The 22,606-nt window shown below is 35.4% G+C and overlaps 1 protein-coding gene across 1 annotated transcript in view; it reads right to left on the reverse strand.

Moving 5' to 3' along the window:
- Positions 1-578: 578 nt before the first annotated feature.
- Positions 579-22,606, reverse strand: part of cps1 (carbamoyl-phosphate synthase 1, mitochondrial) — a 59,442-nt gene continuing 37,414 nt past the window's right edge. The window contains exons 27-38 of the mRNA XM_028021920.1: positions 21,928-21,995; positions 19,145-19,220; positions 17,647-17,724; positions 15,471-15,578; positions 12,282-12,371; positions 11,766-11,936; positions 4,972-5,046; positions 4,730-4,828; positions 3,275-3,334; positions 3,005-3,117; positions 1,866-1,995; positions 579-1,769 (exon numbers count right to left, since the gene is read on the reverse strand). Of these exons, the coding sequence (XP_027877721.1) occupies positions 1,656-1,769; positions 1,866-1,995; positions 3,005-3,117; positions 3,275-3,334; positions 4,730-4,828; positions 4,972-5,046; positions 11,766-11,936; positions 12,282-12,371; positions 15,471-15,578; positions 17,647-17,724; positions 19,145-19,220; positions 21,928-21,995 (1,182 nt within the window). The 3' untranslated portion in view covers positions 579-1,655. The remainder of the gene's footprint in view (positions 1,770-1,865; positions 1,996-3,004; positions 3,118-3,274; positions 3,335-4,729; positions 4,829-4,971; positions 5,047-11,765; positions 11,937-12,281; positions 12,372-15,470; positions 15,579-17,646; positions 17,725-19,144; positions 19,221-21,927; positions 21,996-22,606) is intronic.

The raw sequence follows: 22,606 nt of genomic DNA on the forward strand, positions 1-22,606 counted from the left end.
AATTGGAATCCTTCACAATGACAGATGGCCTTCAGACTTTTCCATCGCAGCTTCACAAAATGGTCAAAGATGGCAAATAATGTGATCCTTTTTAAAAACACGCTTCCAGTTCTTTCTAGTGAAAGAAAAAGGGAATTTTAATTGGCATCCCTACATCTGTAAATGTATAGGTAAATATAAAATCAAAAATGTCTTATATGTAGCAGAGGTGTCTATGGCTGAAGTTTAAATATTCAAAATTGGATTGAAGACGGACATACAAGATGAGAAATTGTTCTCTCTCTCTCTTATATATATATATATATATATATATATATATATATATATAAATATCTCTCTCTCTCTCTATATATATATATATATATATATCTATATATATACAGGTATATCTAGATATATAGATATATCTATATATATATATACACGTAGATATACAGTATATATATATATATATATAATACAAGCAGATCTGACATAAGGTCTCATTTTCAAGAGCAACCAGTTTTTTATGATAATTTTGACAATTATGAAGAAGAGGAAGAAAAAAAAGAACTATTTAAAACAGACACAAAATAGGGTAGGAGGGAAAGTAATCAAGTTTTAATCCATATTCATTTTCTCCAAAACAGTCTCAGTTTTAAAGATGGAAATTTGAGAACATGAGAAATAATTTCGTGGTCAAACACACAAACAGTGAAGAAAACAAACAAATTAATTAATAACTCAGGTATCATTGCTTATTTGTGGCAAGTTAAATGTATTGAGTTTTCTTTACATAAAAGGTAATGTCATAAATAAAACAAAAATAAAATAAATTCTATACACAAACCACATCTAAATATTTAATCAGAGTATTTGTCCTCAAATTCAAATCAATGGGCTAGAATGTCCCACTTGAAGTCATTAAAATGTAAATTATCTTCCTATACTTAATTATATTAGGATAAAATAATCATAATAAAAAACATGCACACACAGCTAGCTTATCTACAGTAATTGTATCATCTCACACAAAAAAAATCATAAACAAGATGTCAATTGGAAGCTAAATTAAGTCTTAAAAAGAAACATGCTTAATTGAGTAGTTCAGAAAAATGTGAATCATTAAGACTTGAGTGGTTATTATTAGTATTTTTTAAGTAATATTCTCCAGGACTACAGATTTGTCAATTTTCTCTAATGAATAAGAATTTATACCAAGTTAATTAACAGCCATTGAAAATCTACCAATATTTTGGTTGCCATGTTTTACCTCTGAACAATGAATCATAACTCTAATCAACCATGACATTTGACTTTTTTGAAAAATTGATGGCTTTTGAGAAATATCAGGAAAACATTTGCCCCACTATCAATTTATGTCAGAGTAACAAATGCACAATGTAAATGTTATAATGGGCTTTCTTGGTGAAAGCCTGTTCTATTTGAGGATGTTTCTAAAAATTTTCATTCATGCATCCTGTGAAGTATTTATAGGATCCAACTGACCAGATTTAGTACTGTATAGTTTTATGTTTTAAAGAACTTATCTGATCCTGGTTTTATTTTATTCAAATGTATGCATTTTGGGTTTCTGTAGCCTCGTTATATTGGGAACGATCTCACCCAAGCCTTTTTTATAGCTAAATCAATGATGCACACAAAGGAAGGAGGCTCTATCCTTGTTGACTGGCTCCTTTTGGTTGGCTTTCCTTCTGTCGGTAATGGAAGAGGCTTGTTGTATCAAGATCGCCTGCATAACGAATAGCTTCAGCAAACAACTTGACCACCTATGGAACAGAAAATGAGCATTTTCTTGAAAACCATCACACAAAGTAAGTTAAATGAAATAATTTCCCTTCTCTGGTGACATCGCTTTAACTGACCTGATAATTTGTAATGAGGGGAACACCATGATCAACAGCCATTCTGCGGATCAGGAAGTTATCCTTCAGATGTCGTGTGTTGTTATTGGGCAAGTTCACAACCAGGTCAATATGACCCTGACTGATCAATCTACAAATTGATACAAAATCTCTCAGTAACAAAAGAAGAAACATTTTAAACACTTAAAAGACTAATTGTGCAGAGCTTTCAGACAAAGTTAGTTAATAAAAGTGCAGTGAATAGTATTCATAGATGAGAGATGTTATTTGAACTAATTTGTACTTCATGGACATGCACATGAGTGATGTGAATACATTGGTATCATTTGTATGATGGAAGGCTTTGTTTCGATGGACTGTCAGTTTCTAAGTGTTTCCACGGGTAAGATCTGATCTATTCTAATGTCGAACTAAAAGACTGAATAATTTTTCTAAGAACTCTTCTCTTGTCATTAATGAATTAGAAAAGTACAGTTTTTCAGAGGCAACTCCTAATGTTTGGGAGGAGAAGCGAAGTGAGTGAGCCAAAAGTAAAACACTAAAAAGACTAAAAGTACTTTTAGGGTCTCAATAGTGTCAGGTTTTTTTTTTTTTACCCTGATAGTATGGATCAAATGTTATTACTGACAAAATAGTTAAATAATTTGATAACCAGTGAGAAATTATATGTACTTCTATGTATTTATGTTTCTGTTAAGTATGGTAGAGGATGCCATATTTACATTACAATACTGTGGACTGGTTTGTCTTCCTAAAGTCATTGGAAGGCTGTAGCAGTGCATGGCATCATAAACTATTTGAAATACCAGGAGAGTTTATATAAAATTCTGCTGCCCTTCAAAGGGCAATGACAGTGCTCCAATTCTCTAGGTTTATTTAAACCTAGAGAAATGTCGTAGGTGGCAACAAAGTGTTGCTCAGTTGGCAATACAGGAAATGGCAAGTATTGCCATCAGGACAACCAATAATTTTACCACCTTTAATTTTGTTAAAAACAAATACTTCTTAGATTTTTGCCCACTGAATGTGTATATTATCTAAGTTAAAGGTTTAACTTTAAAAAATGTATTTTAGAGATGGGAGACACACATACGTATTGCTGTAATAATGCCATTATATGTAAAGTAAATATGTCCAACCTTTTTATACTGGGCAATGTTGTGTTTCCTTCTTTTTCAGATGGCCAAGCTACTGGAATGGCAGGTACATCATTGGCACACAACCAGGCTGAGGTGGCTTCAGTAGCATAGAGCTGGGTGGAAAATTCAGCAAAATTATCTTTTTTATTCAATTTTTCTTTTGTTTATTTTACTAATCTCCTAATCAACTAGTGTTCCATCTGTAAAGTAATGTCTGGTTTTCAGCAAATGTCTTGTTAGCTGTGTTTTATACAAACTGTCAGGTCTCACCTTGAAGCCTTCTTCTTTCAGTTGATGTGCCGTGGCAAGGAAATTCGGTCGGAAAGATTGCTGCAAGGAAAGACCAGATATTTTTTTAAAAATGAAGATTTTCAACAAGAAAAAAGAAGATAGTTTAATGCATAAGAATTGTAGGGAAGAACATTAACACTGACCTTCTAATAATCACAAGTTTTTCATCTTTAACTCTTAACACTTACATACTGCTTCATTCTTCCCACTGAAGTGCCTTGTATATTTTATATCACAAATGTTATTATTATTTACTTAAAAAACAATCAAAACATGATTTAAAAGTATTGCAAAGAATAATTTTGCTTAACCAAAAATCTGGTGATTAAATATTGAACATCAGTTCCTATTCATGCTGATTTCAAGGGAACTTTATAGAACTAATGTTTGTGAACTGATACTCATGTAATCATGGTAAAAGTAATCCAGTAAGTGTAGATCTGGATTACATTATTAATATTGTCCTTTGAAAGATGACATAATGGCACTACTAAAAATGTGACCTTCTCTCTTAATGAGACTTACCTGTATAAATAAAGATGAAATAAAAAAAGAATATAAGTCAATTAATTTTTGTGGTAACATTACACATTCTGTCTGTGCATGCCATTGAAAGACACTAGCAGCCAAATGTATCTGTTCATAGGTTGTGAATGGTTGCACTGAGCAAGAATCGACAGTCAATAAGTCAAAAGTGCAGCTCTCACTATGTAATAAATCCTCTGTGAATGAGTGTGTTTGATTTTTGTAATATAGACATCAGATGGTGAACCTTTTCACCACAGCCTGTTGTAGCATTCTAATAGTGGTCACTGTGATAGGTGTCAAATTGAAGAGTATTTTTAATTATTTTTTTTTTTTTTGGATTGTTCAGAATAAAAATAAACCTGACTTATCTTCAACATCTTTTAATTTATCATCATTACAAAGAGGCTTCTGAAGCTCCTGTGTTGCTTGATTTAACCAGCATCAAACACCAACTGCTCCACCATGCAGGCCGAATCCATTGCTTTAAAATCTTTTACAATTTATTAAAAGTCACAGCAGGGCTTCTGCAGTGTCTGGTTTATCAACCTAAAATATTGTAGCTTGAAAATAGCAGAAAAAATTGTTTTTGTACTCAAACTGACCATGTTGTTTACCATCTTAGATGTTTCATGATGTTTCAAAACCTTTAGACCGTCTGTCATGGTAAGATTTAGTTAGGATTTTGATCCAGTCAAAGTTAAGCTACACATGAGTAATTCTTTTATACATAAAAAAATAAAATAAAAATGTAGAGTTAGCACTGACAGCTGTAAAAGTTTTAGACCACTTGCGCAAAGTTTACGCACCTTGATTTGTATGTCAAGGTGCATAAAAATCACCTTGTTGAATGTGATGTGCTGTTTGAGGTGAACAGAACAGAAGGAAGGTAGGAGGCTGTATTGTTACCTGAATTCCAATCAGGATGCCCTTCTGTGGCAGCTTAAAGCCTGTGGAGAGGATGGCCTTCAGAAAGGCCGAATAAATGTTTGGTCCAAAACAAGCTACCTAGATTAAGACAGAAATGCAACCATTTCAGAACTGTTAGAATAATTGATTTTAAAATGTGTCATTGCAATAAGGCACAAATGTTTTTTTACAAAAAAAAAGAATAACAATAGAATCAGGTTAGATAACTGCAGCTTGCTTACTTCTCCAGTGGAAGCCATCTCACAACGAAGAACAGGGTCTGCATCCCTCAGTCGCGGCCAAGAGAACATTGGTGCCTGGAAAAAGCAGATGCATTCAATTTGAAGAAATAGGATGTCCCAGCATGTGAGCCACTGTTATGCTTGATTGCTGCTTTTGAAATATGTTCTTTTTAGCAGCTTGCGGACTTAAAAAAAAAAAAAACGTTTGGTGAGCAGGAATACTTAAAGTAGAGCAGTACAAAAGCAATTTTCTAAGATTTTCATTCCAAGAACATACAATTCAGAAATCAAAAAAACAATTTCGGTTTTTAAGTTCTTATAGCTCTTTAAAATCATCTATTCATTCTACTTGACACTTGCTGTGTTAATTGCTGGAGGTTGAAGTGTGTGGTATTGTAGCAATGTAACTTTAAAAGTATCACAATGTGTGGCTTTCTCATTTGGAAGAGCATCTTATGTGTTGTAGATTAAAGTGAGTGTCAGGACTCTGTCAAAAGGCAAATCTAATGGGCCAATTATTTATTCTGTGATCTATAGGTTAAAACACTTAAAACACATGGGCTGGCTTATATAAGGAGTAAGTTGAAATTTCCAACATACCTTTCAATTTAATCTTGCAATGATTACATATAATTGTTGCAAGGATCAAGAGGACAAAAGAAAAGAGTTAAACGCAGTTCAAAAGTCCAACTACATTTGAATTTAAAAGTTTGGTAGAGAAGAGGTAACTTGAGATCTACACTTTAAAAGTATTTTTTAAAAAATGAATACAACAAAAAAACTTCTGTAGAATGATTAAAACAAAGCAAGTAAAGAGAATGAGCGAGAAAGACAACAGAAGAATAGGAATAATTGAAAAGAGATTGAAAAGGAAAGGGAACAGGGAGGAGAAAGAGGTACAAAGAGAAGGAAGGGAAGAAGATAAAATTGTGGTAATAGAAGATAAGATCAGAAGAGGAGCACAAAGAACAGAAAAGTGTAGAAAGAAGCGACAGCAAACTCGCTATTGTATTATACAAAAAAAGTAGGAAAAGTCGAATGTCATTTGGGAAGCCATTCTTATTCTTCATTTAAAAATTGCAGAACCCTTATTACCTTGAAGAGAGCAAAAGATGGTGTGGAGTTGTGTGATTTAAGTGTCCATTTACATACACACCCCCTCACCCACCCACACACACACACACAAAGAGGGAGGGATAGATGGACACACACACACAAGGGCCACTGGGGGAGATTCATCCTTGAAGCAGGCTATCTAATCAGTAAATTTAATGTTAGCATGCTAATGTAAGAAGAGGCAAAGAAAAGCAAAGGGAATGCACACAGGGAACCAGAACAGCTTATCATGCCTTTGTTTAAAGAGTCAGAGACAGGCGGGCATGTAACGAAGAAAGAAAATGAAACAGGGGGATGAACATGTACAGAGGGAATAACAATGAGAGTGAACTTTCTTTTAAAGCTTAACAGCAAATGAAAGTGAAAAAGGTTGACAAAAGGACATATATAACCATCCTAACTAGCTAATCATCACAATAACCTAGGAACCAAATTTACAGGAGGTTCTTCATTAAAACAACAAAAAAAAATCCTTTAGTAAAAATGTGAAAGTGCAAATGTACAAAAACACATGCAGAAACAAAAGTCCGAGGACCAGTTAGAGCAATGAGTCTTGCATCTGTCATGCCAGTTTGAGTGAAAGTTTTCTTACTTTTTAAATTGTGCTTCGGTAACAAATATGCACTTAGGAAATTACAAGATTTTCTGTCACAATAACCAAGACTTCTAAACCAAAACATCAAGTCATACCAGCACATATAAGCAGGGCTTCCTAATTCCCCAATTCCATGCTGACTGCCCTCTCCTGAGCATTACCGAGAGGCTTCAAAGAATGCACAATGTTATCATGGGACACCAGATGTGCTAATGAACAGAGCATTATTGTTCAATGCATGTTGGAGGTAGGAGTGGTAGCAGTTGAAATCTCTCAATACTCGCACTAAATGAAAATTTCCTATGCTTCCATTTGTGCTAATAAATATGAGAAATATAAAGGCATGACATTTTAATCCTGTTTTTTTCACATAATTATAATAATATACAACCATAAAAATGCTCAAATGTCATCTCCCAAACAATTTAAATTCACAGTAAATAATTTTTTGAGAGGTTCTTTCTCATTTCATATTTATTTTCTAAATAGTATCAGGTAAGGTTAATACGCAAGGTAGATTTAAGGTTAAAGTTCATCTATCCATTGTCTGTATGCAGTTGTCTTTGGGTTGCTGGGTGTTTGTGTGAGGGAAGGGGGTAGCATGGCGGAGTGGTGGTCACATGCCTACCTCCAGCAGTCATTGGACGAGAGACAACATGCAACCTAGATTTAAAGTAGGCATTTTAAATGTTCTCATTGGTACACATATTAATATTTTTCACTTAAATATGATGGAGAATAGGTGGAGGAAGCTATAGATGAAGGTGATTGAAAAGAGGCTTTCAAACCCTAATGGCTTGAAGCTCATCACCAAGACAAATCATCAAAATACATGTAGAAACAAAAAATGATCAGAAGTTATTGATTCATTGCTTGAATTCTAATAAATATTATTTGAGAAGCACATAAACAATTTTTGACATTCCATTAAAAAATCATACAAATAATTTTATTCAAATCAGATACTCCTTTTACAATGTATCTTTTCACAGATGTCCATTTCATGTCAAGTTAAATATAATATTTTATAGAAAATATAATTTTTGATTGGATAGTTTTAAATCCAAATCTGCACAATTTTTATTCTTAATGTCTTTTATTGATTTTATTTGCAACTAAAAAATATTTCAAGTTTAAAATGCAAAAGTAAAACAGAGTAAATCAGTAACATGAATTACTTCACAACAGCATGTAGACCTACTTCCACTGATTGTGCTTCTGAAGACCCATCTTGGACTAGTTGACTGGATAATGTGTGATTCAGGCTCTTCACCAAATTAACATGGATTGTTGAAGTCACAAAGCCAGATTTCTTTTTACAGTATAGAATAAGGAGATTACAGAAATGTACTTTAAATCCCTGTTTGTTGAGACTGTTGATGCTTTGCCAGTGTGAAATCATGTAACAACAAAAGGTTCATTAATGACCGACAAATTATCAATCAAAAAAACTGTTATTTTACAACGTGGCTAAGTTCAAGTTTTATTTGCTAAGGCTGCCAAATGTAAAACCAGTTCATTGTTTCATTAAAAAAGCAAATGTTGCATACTTTTAACTGAATGTTTGTTTTTAATTCTAAATAACTATTGAAAACTTGGAGACAAAGCAATAGCGCACAGACGGATTCGTAAAGTAATGAAGTCCAGGTTTACTTTTTATACAGCTTTCTTTTAAGTTTCTGTTTAGAAGATCAAATCATTTAACCTGTCAAATGTATAAATAGATTGAAGTCACACAACAGGGACTTGTTAGTGAAAATGAAAAGAATGAAGCTTCATAAAACGCAATGTCAGAGTGAGATAAAATGGGCAGCAACATAAGGGTTATTAGGGAATAAAGCAGACAAACGAGAATGATCGATCGGGATGGCGATAACTTGTGCCTTGAGATGACACAGTGAGGATGAAGGCTGTGAGAGACTAAATATTGATCAAGCACATCTCTGGCTATTTAGAATAGAGACATTGCAGAGTGTTTATAGTGCCTTCCTGATATTATGGTACTCATAATGTGATTAACAAAAGAAAAATTTTAATTCTTTTGTTTAACAGCTGTAATACATTGTGCCGGGGTTTCTAGCAAAGTGCTCTTCGGTTGAGAGTATGAAGTATGTATCACTGACTTTGTGTAAACTCTAGAAGGCTTTTTAGTAAGGCACCTGGAGAACTTAGTGCTTCTATTAATATTCCTCACCAATGTGCAGAATGGAAATTGAAAACTTTTGGTCTGAGGGTGTGGGGGTGTGGAATTGTACCTGCATGATTGGTTCCAAACTACAACCATTGTTACAGCAGCTCTGTTGTAATTAGACTAAGAAATTATTTTTGATGAAAAAATTGCTTTAGAGCAGCTGGGGAGAAGTAATCTCTCCCATACCAAAGCAACGCAAGACTCCCATTCAGAAAGAAAAATGTACATACTTCTCCCCTCATCAAAGCTATGGAGAGGGATGTAGCAGTAATTAGCAGTAAGTGGCAGTGGTCTTTTGTTATGTGATCAAGTAGAAGCTGTTTTAGTGGAACACACAGAACCCATTAACACATCATACATGTAAAAACTCATCTTCCGCCATTTCTAAAAAATATTCTGAACAGACAGAAGATATGCGAAATAGTTATAGAGACTTTTAAAGCAAGTTCAAATACTTTTTTTTTATAAAAGCAGCTATTACCTTAAACCGATAATCACATTTGTGACAAGAGCCACAGAGCTTTGTAATATGGTGCAATTGCAAGTACTTGAAGATTACAGTAGGAAAGGCTCAGTCCTTCCATTAAATCTGGTTGGAGCCCCAGTTGCTTATTTGTAAACATTGCTCATTACAAAACATTGTCAGTGTATTGAAACTGTCCCCTTTTGCAACTTCCCAGGACTTAGCCTGGGAAGTTTTTCAAGTCTTGCCACAGATTTTTAATTTACCTTAGGTCTGAACTTTGACTGGACCATTGTAACTCCTGAATAGGCTTTAATGTAAACCATTCTATTATAGCACTGACTTTTTGGGTGACAATTTTCCTGCTGAAACGTGACCCTGGATCTCAATCTCAAGTCTTGAACCGTTTCTAATGGATTTTATTTCTCTATTTAACTTTAGAATTCATCTTAATTAATCTTCCTATTAAGTCTGACTAGTCTTTTGGCCCCTGCTGAAGAAAACATCCCCAAAGCATGATGCTGCCGCCATTGTAATTCACTGAAGGGGTGATGTGTTGAGGATATCGTGAAGTGTTGATTTTAGGGTACGCATGACATTTTCCATGTCAGTCATAAAAATTAAGATCCCCTAGGTTTGCAGCAAACATGACTCTCTGGGCCTTCCTCTCACCATTTTTTACTAAAGGATGGATTTGTGGAGTAGATAACTCAATTGTCTTGATTCTTGATTCTCCCACCTGATCTATGGATCGCTGGAGCTCCACTACAGTTTCCTGCTGTTACTGCTGAGCCGCAATTGTGCAATAAATGGGGCACACCATGTACACACCATGTATCCAAAGATATTTTACTTTATGCAACCAAAACTGCATTCTTGTATTTCACTATAAGGGCAACTATCCCCTTTCCAAACCCTAACACATAATTTACCCACCTATATCATCAGCATTTTTAAGGTCCCACCCATCTTTGTAATATGGAAGCTTTGGTCCTAATCAAGGGCAGAAACACTTAAAGCAGGGAAAGTTCCTATTCCTGAGTGTATTTTTTCCCCCAAAAGAACAAGACTTTCATAAGTCAAAGAAGTGCAATGGTCAACATGGCTTTTTCCCTTTAAATAACAGCCTCTTAGACCAAAAGCAGAGTGAAATGGGACACATGAAGGGACACTTGAAGATGATTACTACTTAGGGCTCGCTATAAAAACCACCATGGCTCGCTACAAAGGCAATGTGGCTGAAAATATGTCAACTAATTCTGCAGAGGAACACTTGATGATTTGATGACAGCTGTATCTCATACTAACCAAAGTAAAATGTAGTGCAGGCAATTTGAAAAAAAAAGAAAGAGGGTTAGAAACAGAGCATTCTGACCTGCCACAGAACCTTTTTAAGGCTATTGATTAAGCTGGATGGGTACCAAGAGTGCTCCACTGTCTGCCTGGGACACAAATAGGACAACGGATAAACTATGATTACAAAACTGGCCTGTTCCTACAGTGTGTACTTGTCAATGTGTCCATTCTGAACTATAAATTATCAGTACAATCAGGAGGTACAAGGGAAAATGCAATTTTCACTTAGACAAACACTCTAATGCTATGAGAGTTTCCAAATATATATAATTTATTTGTGATCACAAGTTGTTTTCGTAGTTTTTAATAAAGATACCAGCAGGATTATTATTTTAATTATAGTTACATTTTTATCAATTTGATCTAAATCAACAAACTGTAGCTTTTCTTTGAAGATCACCCTGCATTTACTTCTTTTAAGAGTTATCCCTTCCTCTATCACCCTACAGTGATAGAGGAGTTTGAGTGTCCCAATAGTCCTCACATACACTGTCAAGGGTCTTATGCCCTGGCAGGGTCACCCAAGGCAAATGGGTCCTACGTGAGTAATCAGGCAAAGACTCCTTATGATCAGCAATGCCAGTAGAAACAGTGTTCCCATTGCCGGACAATGCATAAGTGGAAGACAATCGATGGAAGAGTTACCATGACAGTTCCTGAGCTGAGATTGCACAAAAAACACTGTTGTGTTTTAGTGGGACATATGTAGCAACAAAGGTTTTCCAGACTCTTTGACTTTGAATTTAAAATGCATAATATTGTACAATTTAAATTTTCTTCAAGGAAAAATTGATAAGCATTCAAAGTTGGTTTTCATGATTTAGTGGCTGATTAAAAGGACTAATTAAATGCTGCTTTTAAATTTCATAATGAGGCTGAATTTGCTCTAATACACCGAGATGTTTTTATGAAGCTTTGCATCTATGTATAGTAAATGCAAAGTTTAACATTTACACATTTATATATAGTATCTGATGTATTATTATTTATTATCAAATCCTAATAATGTGACATTTTATGAAGTGACAAAATACAGAATACTTTAAGAAATCTTTGCAGGGTTCACTCCTTACCTTGATTCCTACATAGTCTATAGGAATGATTGGTTTCTCCAGTGAAGGCAGGCGGGACTCGTTTAAAGGCTCTCCCACCATCACTTTTGTTGCCACGTTGATAAAGTCCACACCGATTGTTTTTGAAACAAAAGGAAATGATCGTGATGCCCGCAGATTGCACTCTATCACCTACAAGGAGAACAAAACATACACAAACTTTGTTAGAAAAAGTTAAAGCTTGAAATTATTCCATGCTTCACAGTAGCATCGATGTTAAATTTGGAGAGCTGCACTAAATTAATTCAGGACCATACTATGCTTATAGCTCAAACGCATACACATAGGATATGTACAGTATGTGCACTGGAGCTGAAACATCAAAGATGAAAGCATTACTGATCATTAAATCTCTCCAGCTTGACAAATCATTCTGAACATGAAGTGATTTCAATTTGTAAGTGAATTGCATTTGCTGCAGCATGATCTGAAAATGTCAATCTGTCATTGGATCACACCAGCGGACATATCACCTACCATGACATCATTGCCTTTAACCAGAAATTGGGTGTTAAAGGGCCCTGAAATCTCAAACTCTTGTGCAATTTTCCGGGTGGCAATTTTGACCTGAAAGCAGCAAAAAGGAGAACATATATTCAGAAAAAATATGAGGTTGTCTTTCAGAGTTTCATCACATATGAAATGTAATTAGGGATATTTTGAGTAGAAAAAAAACTCAACAAAAACAAAACTTTGAGCTAAAGCACACGATAAGAAGCTAGACTTTTGATTCCCTTATAGCCTAAGGAGGCTGCAGTGAATTGTTATTATGGTTTACAATACAAAGTTAGCAAACCAATTATTTTGTCATTTCATATGGTCCTTACTTTTCTTTAACTAGGAACAATATGTTCTTCTGCTCTCATTCAGGCTGTTACCTTTAAGGTCTAAAGGCGAAACAAGAAAGCACTAATATTTCTTATTTAGTTTTTTGCTTTCTTTTGAATTACACACCCCGAGTAAAATCTGACTGTAGTTTGGTGACCTGGTCTGTCTAATTAGGGTTCTGCAGAATCACCACACATAGAATTGTATTACATAATTTGTAATACTACTGGCAAAATGCCACAAACATAAAAAACAGAAATGGCAATGTCAGCAATAGCTCCAATCTTATGAGATGCACAAGAAGGCAGGTGGCAGAAATGACCCAGAGTGACTGCAAGCTTATAAAGGGATTAAATTGAATAGTTGCTTTTATGCCTCAAACCACAAGACTTTTAAAAAAAAAGTAATGGGGGGGAAATGGTCATTGGTCCTCAGAGGATCACTGCCTTGCAGTGTTTAACTCACCATTAGCTGGTGTGGTCAGAGCTTATAGATTATATCAAGATGCTAGTGGATGGTTTTAAAACTGAAACTGCAGCCTAAACAATTGTGTTTTGGAGAGTGACAATTCCAAAGGTTTTTCAGACTCTTAGTTTGAATTTCATATGCTTCATATTGCTCTATTTTGGCTATTTTTTTCAGAAAAATATAAAAAAATCTAGAATGAGCATGCAGCTCTCTTTCATGATTATGTGTGGCTGATTATTAGCACTGATTAAATTCATTTTTTTTAACATTTCATAATGAGCCAGTTTCTGCTTGTTTACACTAGGAGCTCTAACAAGTTTTTGTATTCATGTAGAAAACAGATTCATTTCATGTCTTTTTTTATGTTATTGGGCTAATTTATTTCACAGGGTGGAATTATTATACAACATACAACTACTCTGATTAAAAATATAAGAATTATTCTGAGTTTGTTCGCATTTTCTATAAACTTACCAACAACCCTATTAGTTATACTTTTAAATACGGGGTTAGTTTTGTCTTCAGAATTTACCTGGATTCTACAAATTTTTGAAAAACTTCTTTGGAGAGTTTTGGTTGCAGTTCAAAAGACAACATCAATTAATTGTTCAGGATTTGTTGGCTGCATACATATTATCCAAATCAGTCATTCCATCACATCAAATTAAAAAATGCTGGAGAACAGTTAAGTCATTATCTAGTTTAAGAAACCATTTTGAGAGAATTTGAGCATTGTGACATTTATACAACTATTAGTTGGTACTAATGGATCTAAAGTGATGATTTTGTGGTTATCACTAAAGTAATGCTATTGTTTATGGAAAATTCTGATCTTACCCTCTGAATGTCACTGCCAAGTTCTGCTTTAAGTTTTGTCATGTGCTTAGAAACGGTATATTTAGTATATATTGGATGTAACAAGTGGATTTTCATATAAATGTTTTCTCACACCGATCTGCCCAATCTCCTCTGCCCTTGACATTAGCAAGTCATTTTCGTTTACACAAGAGCAGCTCAATTGTTAATTTCAGTTGGTCTGACCATTTTCTTTAAATCTATAATATGGTAGATTTAAATCTAGAATAAGATAGACTTAAAGAAAACTTCCAAACCACTTAGACAAGCCTGTCTGTCCATTTTAAAGTCCAGTAAATTGTATTCACTGCATCAAGATTCCCAAATTCACTGGCTTGCTTCCATATGTCTGAAAGATTAGCTACTTATGTTTACAACCAGTTAACATGTGTACCCTATAAAGTAGATGATGAGAATATTTTCATCTTAGTACTTCACTAAGAGTGTTGCTCATTCTGTAGCCTCATGAAGGTCAAGGTCTAATGACTTCTCTGTAAAAACAATGATCAAACTAAAGCTGGTAGGGTTTTTTGCAAGCATAAAAAGGTTTTACATGACATCATCTTGTACACTGGCCAATACTCAGAATGACATTAAGTATTCCAAGAAGTTTGTACATCCTGTAAAAAGAAAAACATTTACGCCAGCAGCAGAAATTCTTTTCAAGATATTTAAAAACATATTTTGTATTCAAAGATGCAAAAGTGTTAAGCTTGACTTGACAAAGTTTTCTAAATTTGACCTCAGGACATCTCCACGATGTCTTCAGGACCTGTTAATCCAGGAAGTGTTAATCTAGAATTACTGGGAATTAAACAAGCCCTTGATAACAGTGGAGAAACTATGCAATACACTAAGACAGGGCTTTTGAAAGTGTGAGGAGTGCCTCCTGCAGGGAGTGTTGGAGTTCTTCAGGGGGGGTGCGACAGCAGGCAAGAAAAAATAAACAGAACAAGTAATTGTGGACAATAAGACAAATTTACCAAAGCTATGCACGACACAAAACTGATAGATTTTTGTACCTAAAGCTGTATTAGATAAGGTGACAGAGTCTGGTCCCAGCAAAAATAAAAAAAGGAAGATGTATGGAAATGATTATTCAAAGTTTGGATTTCCATGGGCTAAAGATGCTCTACTGCTACAGTGTTGTCTGCCAAGAGGTGACAACATTGTATTGAGACAAACTCCCCAGTTTGATGACCAAGCCCCGGGAGTTTTTTCACAGGGTAAATGATCTTGGTCACAGCAAAGTAATTAATACCTTTAGCACTTTAAATGACAAAGCAACTAAAGCATAACATCATGTAGTGCCATGCGTAGCTAAAACAGGTAAGCCCCACAGGATCAGATAAATATGTTTGAATAGAACATCAAGTACAACAACTCTCTTATGTTTGCACAACATAGGAGGGTGAGTTGTTTGCCTATTTGCTCTCTAAGGGAAAGGTTAACTCTCCCACAGTTTGAAAACCCCTGCAATAAGAGATTGCATGTTGTAGCAAACGATGTACTAACTTTCTCTAGAGCTCCCTGGCTGATGGTTTGGGTTGGGAGCATTAAGGTGGCATCGCCTGAGTGGACCCCAGCATCTTCTACATGCTCTGTTATAGCATGGACAAGGACCTGAAAAGATAAATGTTGAAAATGATAAAATAAACATTATATTAGGAAAATGGTGGCTCTATAAGACTGAATAGAGGCCTACACATCAATGTTCATATTTTCACAGCTTTGGTATTGTAATTCCACAATTGTCTGTCAGATCTGACAGTTCTTGAAAGTCAATGTATTTATGCTTATGTGATGAACAAAACACATTTTAGATATTAACCATTTGCAGAACAAATTCAACATTAAACTTAATAAGGTCACCACATCATCTTTAGTAAAAAATCATGCACCTGCTGCTGAGCACCAGAACAAAGAAGAGGTCCTCAGCAGTTAATTTACATTTATTATACAAAAAATATTCTAGATCTACTTAAATTTCCAAATGTATACTATCCCATATTGTATTTTTTTACGGTGTTTACAACAAATTCACATATTTAACTTATCTTCGACCCTATTAAAGAAACAATGTCAATGAAAAAAATTAGAGTCAAAAGAATAACTCTGTATGTTCCACCCAAAGGAAAAAAGATATGAATCAGCCACCAACTCTGAGCAAGAATGTGTCTGTAAATGGACTGCTGTGTCATTAGCTCATTTGAACTGCTGCTAACCACAGCATTCATTAGCACTCTTCAGATACAGCCTGTAATTAATACGTATTATCTCCACCTTTTTCACTCTCCTGTGCGCATACACACAAGTTATGAGGGGTGTTTGGTATTCTCTGAGTGGACGGCTTGTTAATGTGATACTGAAGATAAAGGAGGAGCTGTATTCAGAGAAGACAGAGGGAGAAAATCTACCATAGAACTGGATAGCCCACGTACAAACTGACACCCTTGAAATGACTCTTGCAGGCTAAACAATAGCAAAAAAAGACAGGATATTCAGAAGAAATTACCAACTGCAACTTATGCCGCAAGTATGGCTTTAGGAGTATTTAAAAGTTATGCCAACGTTATTCTGCCACTTTATTTGTCGACTGCAGACTATACAGGTCTGCATTAAACAAAGAATAATGACAGAACGAATAATGTTGAGGTATAGAGATGAATAATAACATTTTTCTAAAAGAAAACCTGCTCAAACTTTGAAGAAATACAAATACCAGTCTGACAAATAATGTCACTTTCTAAGCTGAGACTCAGAGCAACACTTTGTTACATCATGTGAAAAATGCTTAATAGTAAGAGATTTTAGCAAAAGTTGTCAGGATCTGTGTTTTTCTGTGTTTATTTAGAGTTTTCTGTGTCCTTGAGTCTCTTCGTTGTCCTGTCCTCCCCTTGATTGTTCCCAGGTGTGTCTCGTTTCCGTGATTACCCGCCCATGTATTTAACTCCACCTGTGTTCCTTGTTCCTCGTCGGGTCCTTGTCGTTGTATGTCGTTGTCAATGTCTAGTCGTCGTGTCCATCTGCCTGCTGCTCGTTGTTTGGACTGTGTTCCCGTCATTAAAATCATCATTTTCATTTCTACCTGGGTCTCAAGCGTCTGCCTCACCACCTCACACCGCACCGCTTCATGACAAAAGTAAAGTGAATGTTGATGTATTGAAATGCATAATACTAATAATAAGTACAACAAAAATAATTCATAAAAATATTATTAATGGGCTGCACAGTGGCGCAGTTGGTAGCACTGTTGCCTTGCAGCAAGAAGGTCCTGGGTTCGATTCCCGGCCGGGGTCTTTCTGCATGGAGTTTGCATGTTCTCCCTGTGCATGCGTGGGTTCTCTCCGGGTACTCCGGCTTCCTCCCACAGTCCAAAAACATGACTGTCAGGTCAATTGGTTTCTCTAAATTCTCCCTAGGGGTGTGAGTGTGTGTGTGCATGGTTGTTTGTCCTGTATGTCTCTGTGTTGCCCTGCGACAGACTGGCGACCTGTCCAGGGTGTACCCCGCCTCTCGCCCGGAACGTAGCTGGAGATGGGCACCAGCAACCCTCCCGACCCCATTAGGGACAAGGGTGAACAGAAAATGGATGGATGGATGGATGGATGGATTATTAATAATAATAATAATAATAATAATAATAATATTTTATAACAATAATAATACTAATCATAACAATAATAGATACCTTGCCATTGTTGGCTACAGCATCCACTTCTACCTCCCTGGCACCACGTATGAACTTTGTGATGACAACTGGATGCTCCTGGAGGAAACAGAAAAGGAAGACAAAAAAAGTATATAGATGAAATCACTTGATGTGGAGTAATCAGCTCTTGGGATAAGATGTTGTTGCAATCATATTTTGTCAGTTCTGACAATTTGCAAAAAGATGAAAGAAAAATATACATTGAAGGTGAACACTGATGTAAAAGTCTCCCGTTTTTTATCACCATAAACAATCTTTGAACAGTCTCGATTTATTGTAGCCTAAAATACTGGTTCTCATAAGTTAAGAGGAGACAGAAGTTTCATACAACAAAAGCAACACATAACCAGTGTGACTAATATAGTGGTCAACCAGTTTGATTCTGCAGACAAGCCTATGGCACCTTTAAAGAGCTGTGTGGATAGAGCCATAAAATTGTAATTTACAATAAAATGAGAATGTTATGGCTTTGCTGAAACCAATGTAAAGACTGATATGAAAGGTCATATACTGACTCTTACTGTTGTCTATTTATCTTATAAAAAACCATATAACTCATATGCCAAGAAGAAATAGAAAGTAAAACATAACACAAAATACTTTTAAAAATTGTGTTTCCAGACACAAACAAAAAAAAAAAATCCCTTAAGATGATGCAAGTTATATGATGCAAGGGGTACAAGTTATACTGGACATTAGAACATGTGACACAAATTGCTTTTTCACATTTCATTCATGGAAACAATCAAAGCAGAAAAGAAGAAAATAGAATCTGTACTAAAAAATATCCTGTCTTGAAGTGTTATGGGAAACTGAATGTGTTATCTCACTAAAAGTTGTTCTTTTTTACAATGACATGTTGTTCTTTCCAATTATTTCCACGTCCAACAAATAGATCCCGACATTCAGTAAATTAAATAACTATGTATCAAAAATATTCCACTGGTATTTAAGTAGATGTCAGTAACATTGGATTGTTTTGTATGAAATTGTTTATTGTCATGAAATCACAGGTCACAGACATGATTCAGTGAAGTGAAATATACAGAACCTTGTTTTTCTTTAAACGTGTTTGAATTACTTAAAACAATGTTAACAAGTGCTTGTCTGGAGCTTTGAATGAGCGTGTGCATTTTCTTCCAGCCCCAGGCTGAAGCCTAACCCATGAAGCTGCCAGTCACCCCCAAGCAACCTTGGTGTTTAGTGAAGTGGAGGTGGCACACAGCACTAACCAGCAGCTTTGACAGTTGGCAGCATGAGTTTTAATTGAAAGCAGAGGGAAATCACAACACAAACATCCTCTCAAAGTATTTTTATGTGTGTATTGGTTTGAGTAACATTATATACCCAATAAAATGTTACTTCAATGTAATTCAAAGAACGGAAATTACAGGGAATACATGAGGAAGAAGACCTGTGGCAGAAGGTCTGTCTCACTTGTGCAGTCATGTACACTTAGCTTTAACAGTCATCTCACCTGGGAAACCTGTGTAGCCTCTTCCAAGAAGCGTTTCATTTCTTCTTCCCCGTAGACAACATTCATTGCAGAGCCACTAGTGAGATACAAGCAGCAGAAAGAGGGAGAGAAAGAGTAAAAGGAGAGAAAACATGAGGGCACGGAAGATGAAGAGAAGCAAGCCAACAGGAGAACATACAAGCTTCAAATGATTGTTCAAAACACTCATTATCTCTCTATTGCATCACTATTACCATAGGGAACAAGGTCTGGAAACAGTCAAAATGAGGAGCGGGAGAGAGTAACAGCGAAGAACAGCTATTTAGGTCGAAAAGCACTTCAGGCTCTTGAAAATGAGTTCAGAACTTCATCATTAAAAAAACAACAGATTTAGGCTAGTTTTGTTGTGGTGGTTGTTTGTGATTTTAGCTGGGTTATCATCCTGTTTGAAATGGAGAGTTTGAGAGAAACAGGATGAAGTAAGGCCAGAGGCTTCAGTCAGATCTTCATTCCTCAACTGTCTGTGGCTCAAAGGCAGACATATGTCTAACCCCCTAAAGAATACTGACCCCTAATTTGAATAAAGGAGACGGAAGATTTAGAATGCATTCAAATTAAGGCAAATCTTTGGCATGGATGACACATAGTTTCAATATCAGTATTCTCTGGATTTAGAGTGAGTAATCAAACAAAGTAAAACAAAGATTTCAATATCTTGCATGTTAAAAGCTAAGTGTTATAGCATAAGCGTACAAACAATGCTAGCAATGCACCAAGAGAATTGTTCACGATCACAATTGGACTGTGTTTATCCTGACAAGTTCTGACAGTTGCAGGCTAACTGCAAACACACCATATGTAAGTACTACCAAGCTGCAGCAACAACAGTACTCTTGTTTTTATGGAAAAAAAGAGGATTTAGCTGTTTTTTTCAGTGTCAGTGTCAAATCCAAAAATTGAAGTGAGAGGAAAAGCAGGGATACATATAGTTGAAAATGATATGTCATATCTGGACATGGCTTAACGTATTACAGCAAAATTGCTGTGTTTTATCTTTTCAGGGCTCAACCTCTGTCATGAAATTCACATGCTGGCAGCCTTTTAGAAATTTTAGAGAAACTGGTAAGTGTGGTGATCTAAAGAGGAAACTGTTAAGAACTTTGAAAGAAGCTGCACCTTGTTCCTTGTATTTCAGTTGTCACCACAAATGTGTAGTGAGGTCTTTCCCCCTCATAATGGCCATGAAGCTTGCCTACTATTGAGTAAAAACCAAAATAAAATAAAAAATAATTTTAAAAAAAAACTAACATTTTTATTTTTGCAGTTCTGTGGTTATTGTGATTTCATCAGTGATTATGGCACACTTTACCACTCTGTTGAGACACAATTGCTTATGTGTACTTTTTCTAGGTACTGCAGACTGGAAATGCTATTTTGAGTTGGTATTCCTGGTTGTGCTAATTGCCAATATTGGTTGCTAAAACGACCACTCAAAACAGACATGTTTCCACAAACACTTGGTAACACCAGGCCCTTTGACCATCACCAGAAGGCATGGCAAGGCAGGGGAAGTCTCTTGACCAAAGTCGCAGTGAATGAGATAGACGGAGCCGGCAACTCCCTCGTTACAGGATGAGTCCTGCACAGTCGCCCCAGTAATGATTATCTTTCATACTTTTTTGCTTTTCTTACCTAGTTCAAATTAATAAAAGGTAATCCACAAATATGCATTTTATTTTCACAAAAATCTAATGTCTAATCAATTTATATCTTGTCAGCAATGATTTTGGTATCAGTTAAAATATGTCAATATGTCTATGCACTCAAACCTTGAAGATTGTTTCAATTATAAATAAGTGAAATGTGTCTAAAAGCTGGTCTCGTTGTTCTGAGTCAAGCACCATTTGCACGTATCATCCATACAGATCAAATGGTTTCACAGCCAAAGGGAGAGACTATACTAACAAAAATTAAACATGCTAATAAGATGCAGTCAATTTCAGAACACTCTAAAATGAGTTCTGAGAGTTCATTGCAAGCATGATTATGACAGGATATAATGTGTTTTTGTATAAATGTAGGACAAGTTGTGCAAATCAAATTGGAGAAAGTTCATAGAACAAGGCACAAGAAGGCAAGAGCTTTCATTTAAACAGTTTTTGGTCATAGTCAAAGACTTGATTATTACTTTTAATGTCAAATTTAATTATTGCCAAACACCTCTTCACTGACTTAAATAGCTTTGACATTTAGAAGAATCTTCAATGTTACCTACTGTGCTTACTTATTTTCCTTTTGTTACTTAGACAGATTCATTTTAAAAGAACATCACATCTTCCAGAACCTCAAAAACAACTACAACTATGAAACCAGCACAGCCTCAATTATGCAACAGTCTCAGTGATACCCAAAGTTCTGTTTTAGGGTGTCTTCCTGACATCTACTGGGCAGACATTTTACTGCATAGTTAAAGGAATATTTGTGTGACTGCTCAAGTCATTAATCATCATAAATAAAAAGGTACTTTAATGGTTTAATAATCGGTTAGATAATTACTAATAAAATGTAAGGGATTATGCATAACTGTCAACAGGTTGTATTTAATGATACAAACATTAGTGTGTTACGTATTCAAATAGTTTTTACCTTTCAAACAGTTGATAAATTACCAAGTGAAAGAAATAAATAAGCAGGAATTAGTAAGTGAGTTTCTCTCTGAAGGCACAAACATTTTGAGAGTAAAAAGCTGCTTATAGACGTAGAAAAATGTTGCACTGTTTTAGACTATTGGTATTAAAACTCACCTAAGAACATACGAGGGTCGAAGTAAACAAGGGTAGCCCACCCGGTTGGCAAATGCAAAGGCATCTTCCTGTAAAACAAAAACACATAGCAGATACATGAAGGTATAAAGGTGCCAGATAGAGACACAGATACACAGCTTGGATTGAGATTAACTGAGAAATTTGTTGACCAAAATACTTTGTTGTTACTGTGGGAAGACTCAATTTTAGGTATTTTCCTCAAAATTAGGTGTTAAGAATAAAGTCAGAGGAAGTACAAAAGAAGGAAGAATATATTTAAATGAATATGCATCATCTGGTTGACCTAAAGGTCGACTGTTGATTTAGGTTACTCCAACAAAGAGCTATTTACTGTAGTAAATGCTGATCAATTTGCTTAGAGGTAACTTCCTATAGTTTTGGTCATTTAATTCTGGGATTTTCTAGAGTTGTCAGGCCTTCAATGTATTTCTGCCCTGGGGAAAATTTACTGAAGTAGTGAAAGGACTAAACTACCCAGAGCTAAGGGAGTCTGAATCATCAAACAAGCTGTATTTAGAAATATAGGTATCTTTTTGTAACTCTCAGATAAGATTTACAAATTACCTTTTAACTGTCAACTCCAAAATGGATACAAGTCAGACATACAATCCATGATAACACTGGTGTTGTCAAGACAGTAAAAAATGTAACTATATTA

Source organism: Xiphophorus couchianus, chromosome 7 (assembly GCF_001444195.1).
Source record: "Xiphophorus couchianus chromosome 7, X_couchianus-1.0, whole genome shotgun sequence".
Lineage (NCBI taxonomy): Eukaryota > Metazoa > Chordata > Actinopteri > Cyprinodontiformes > Poeciliidae > Xiphophorus > Xiphophorus couchianus.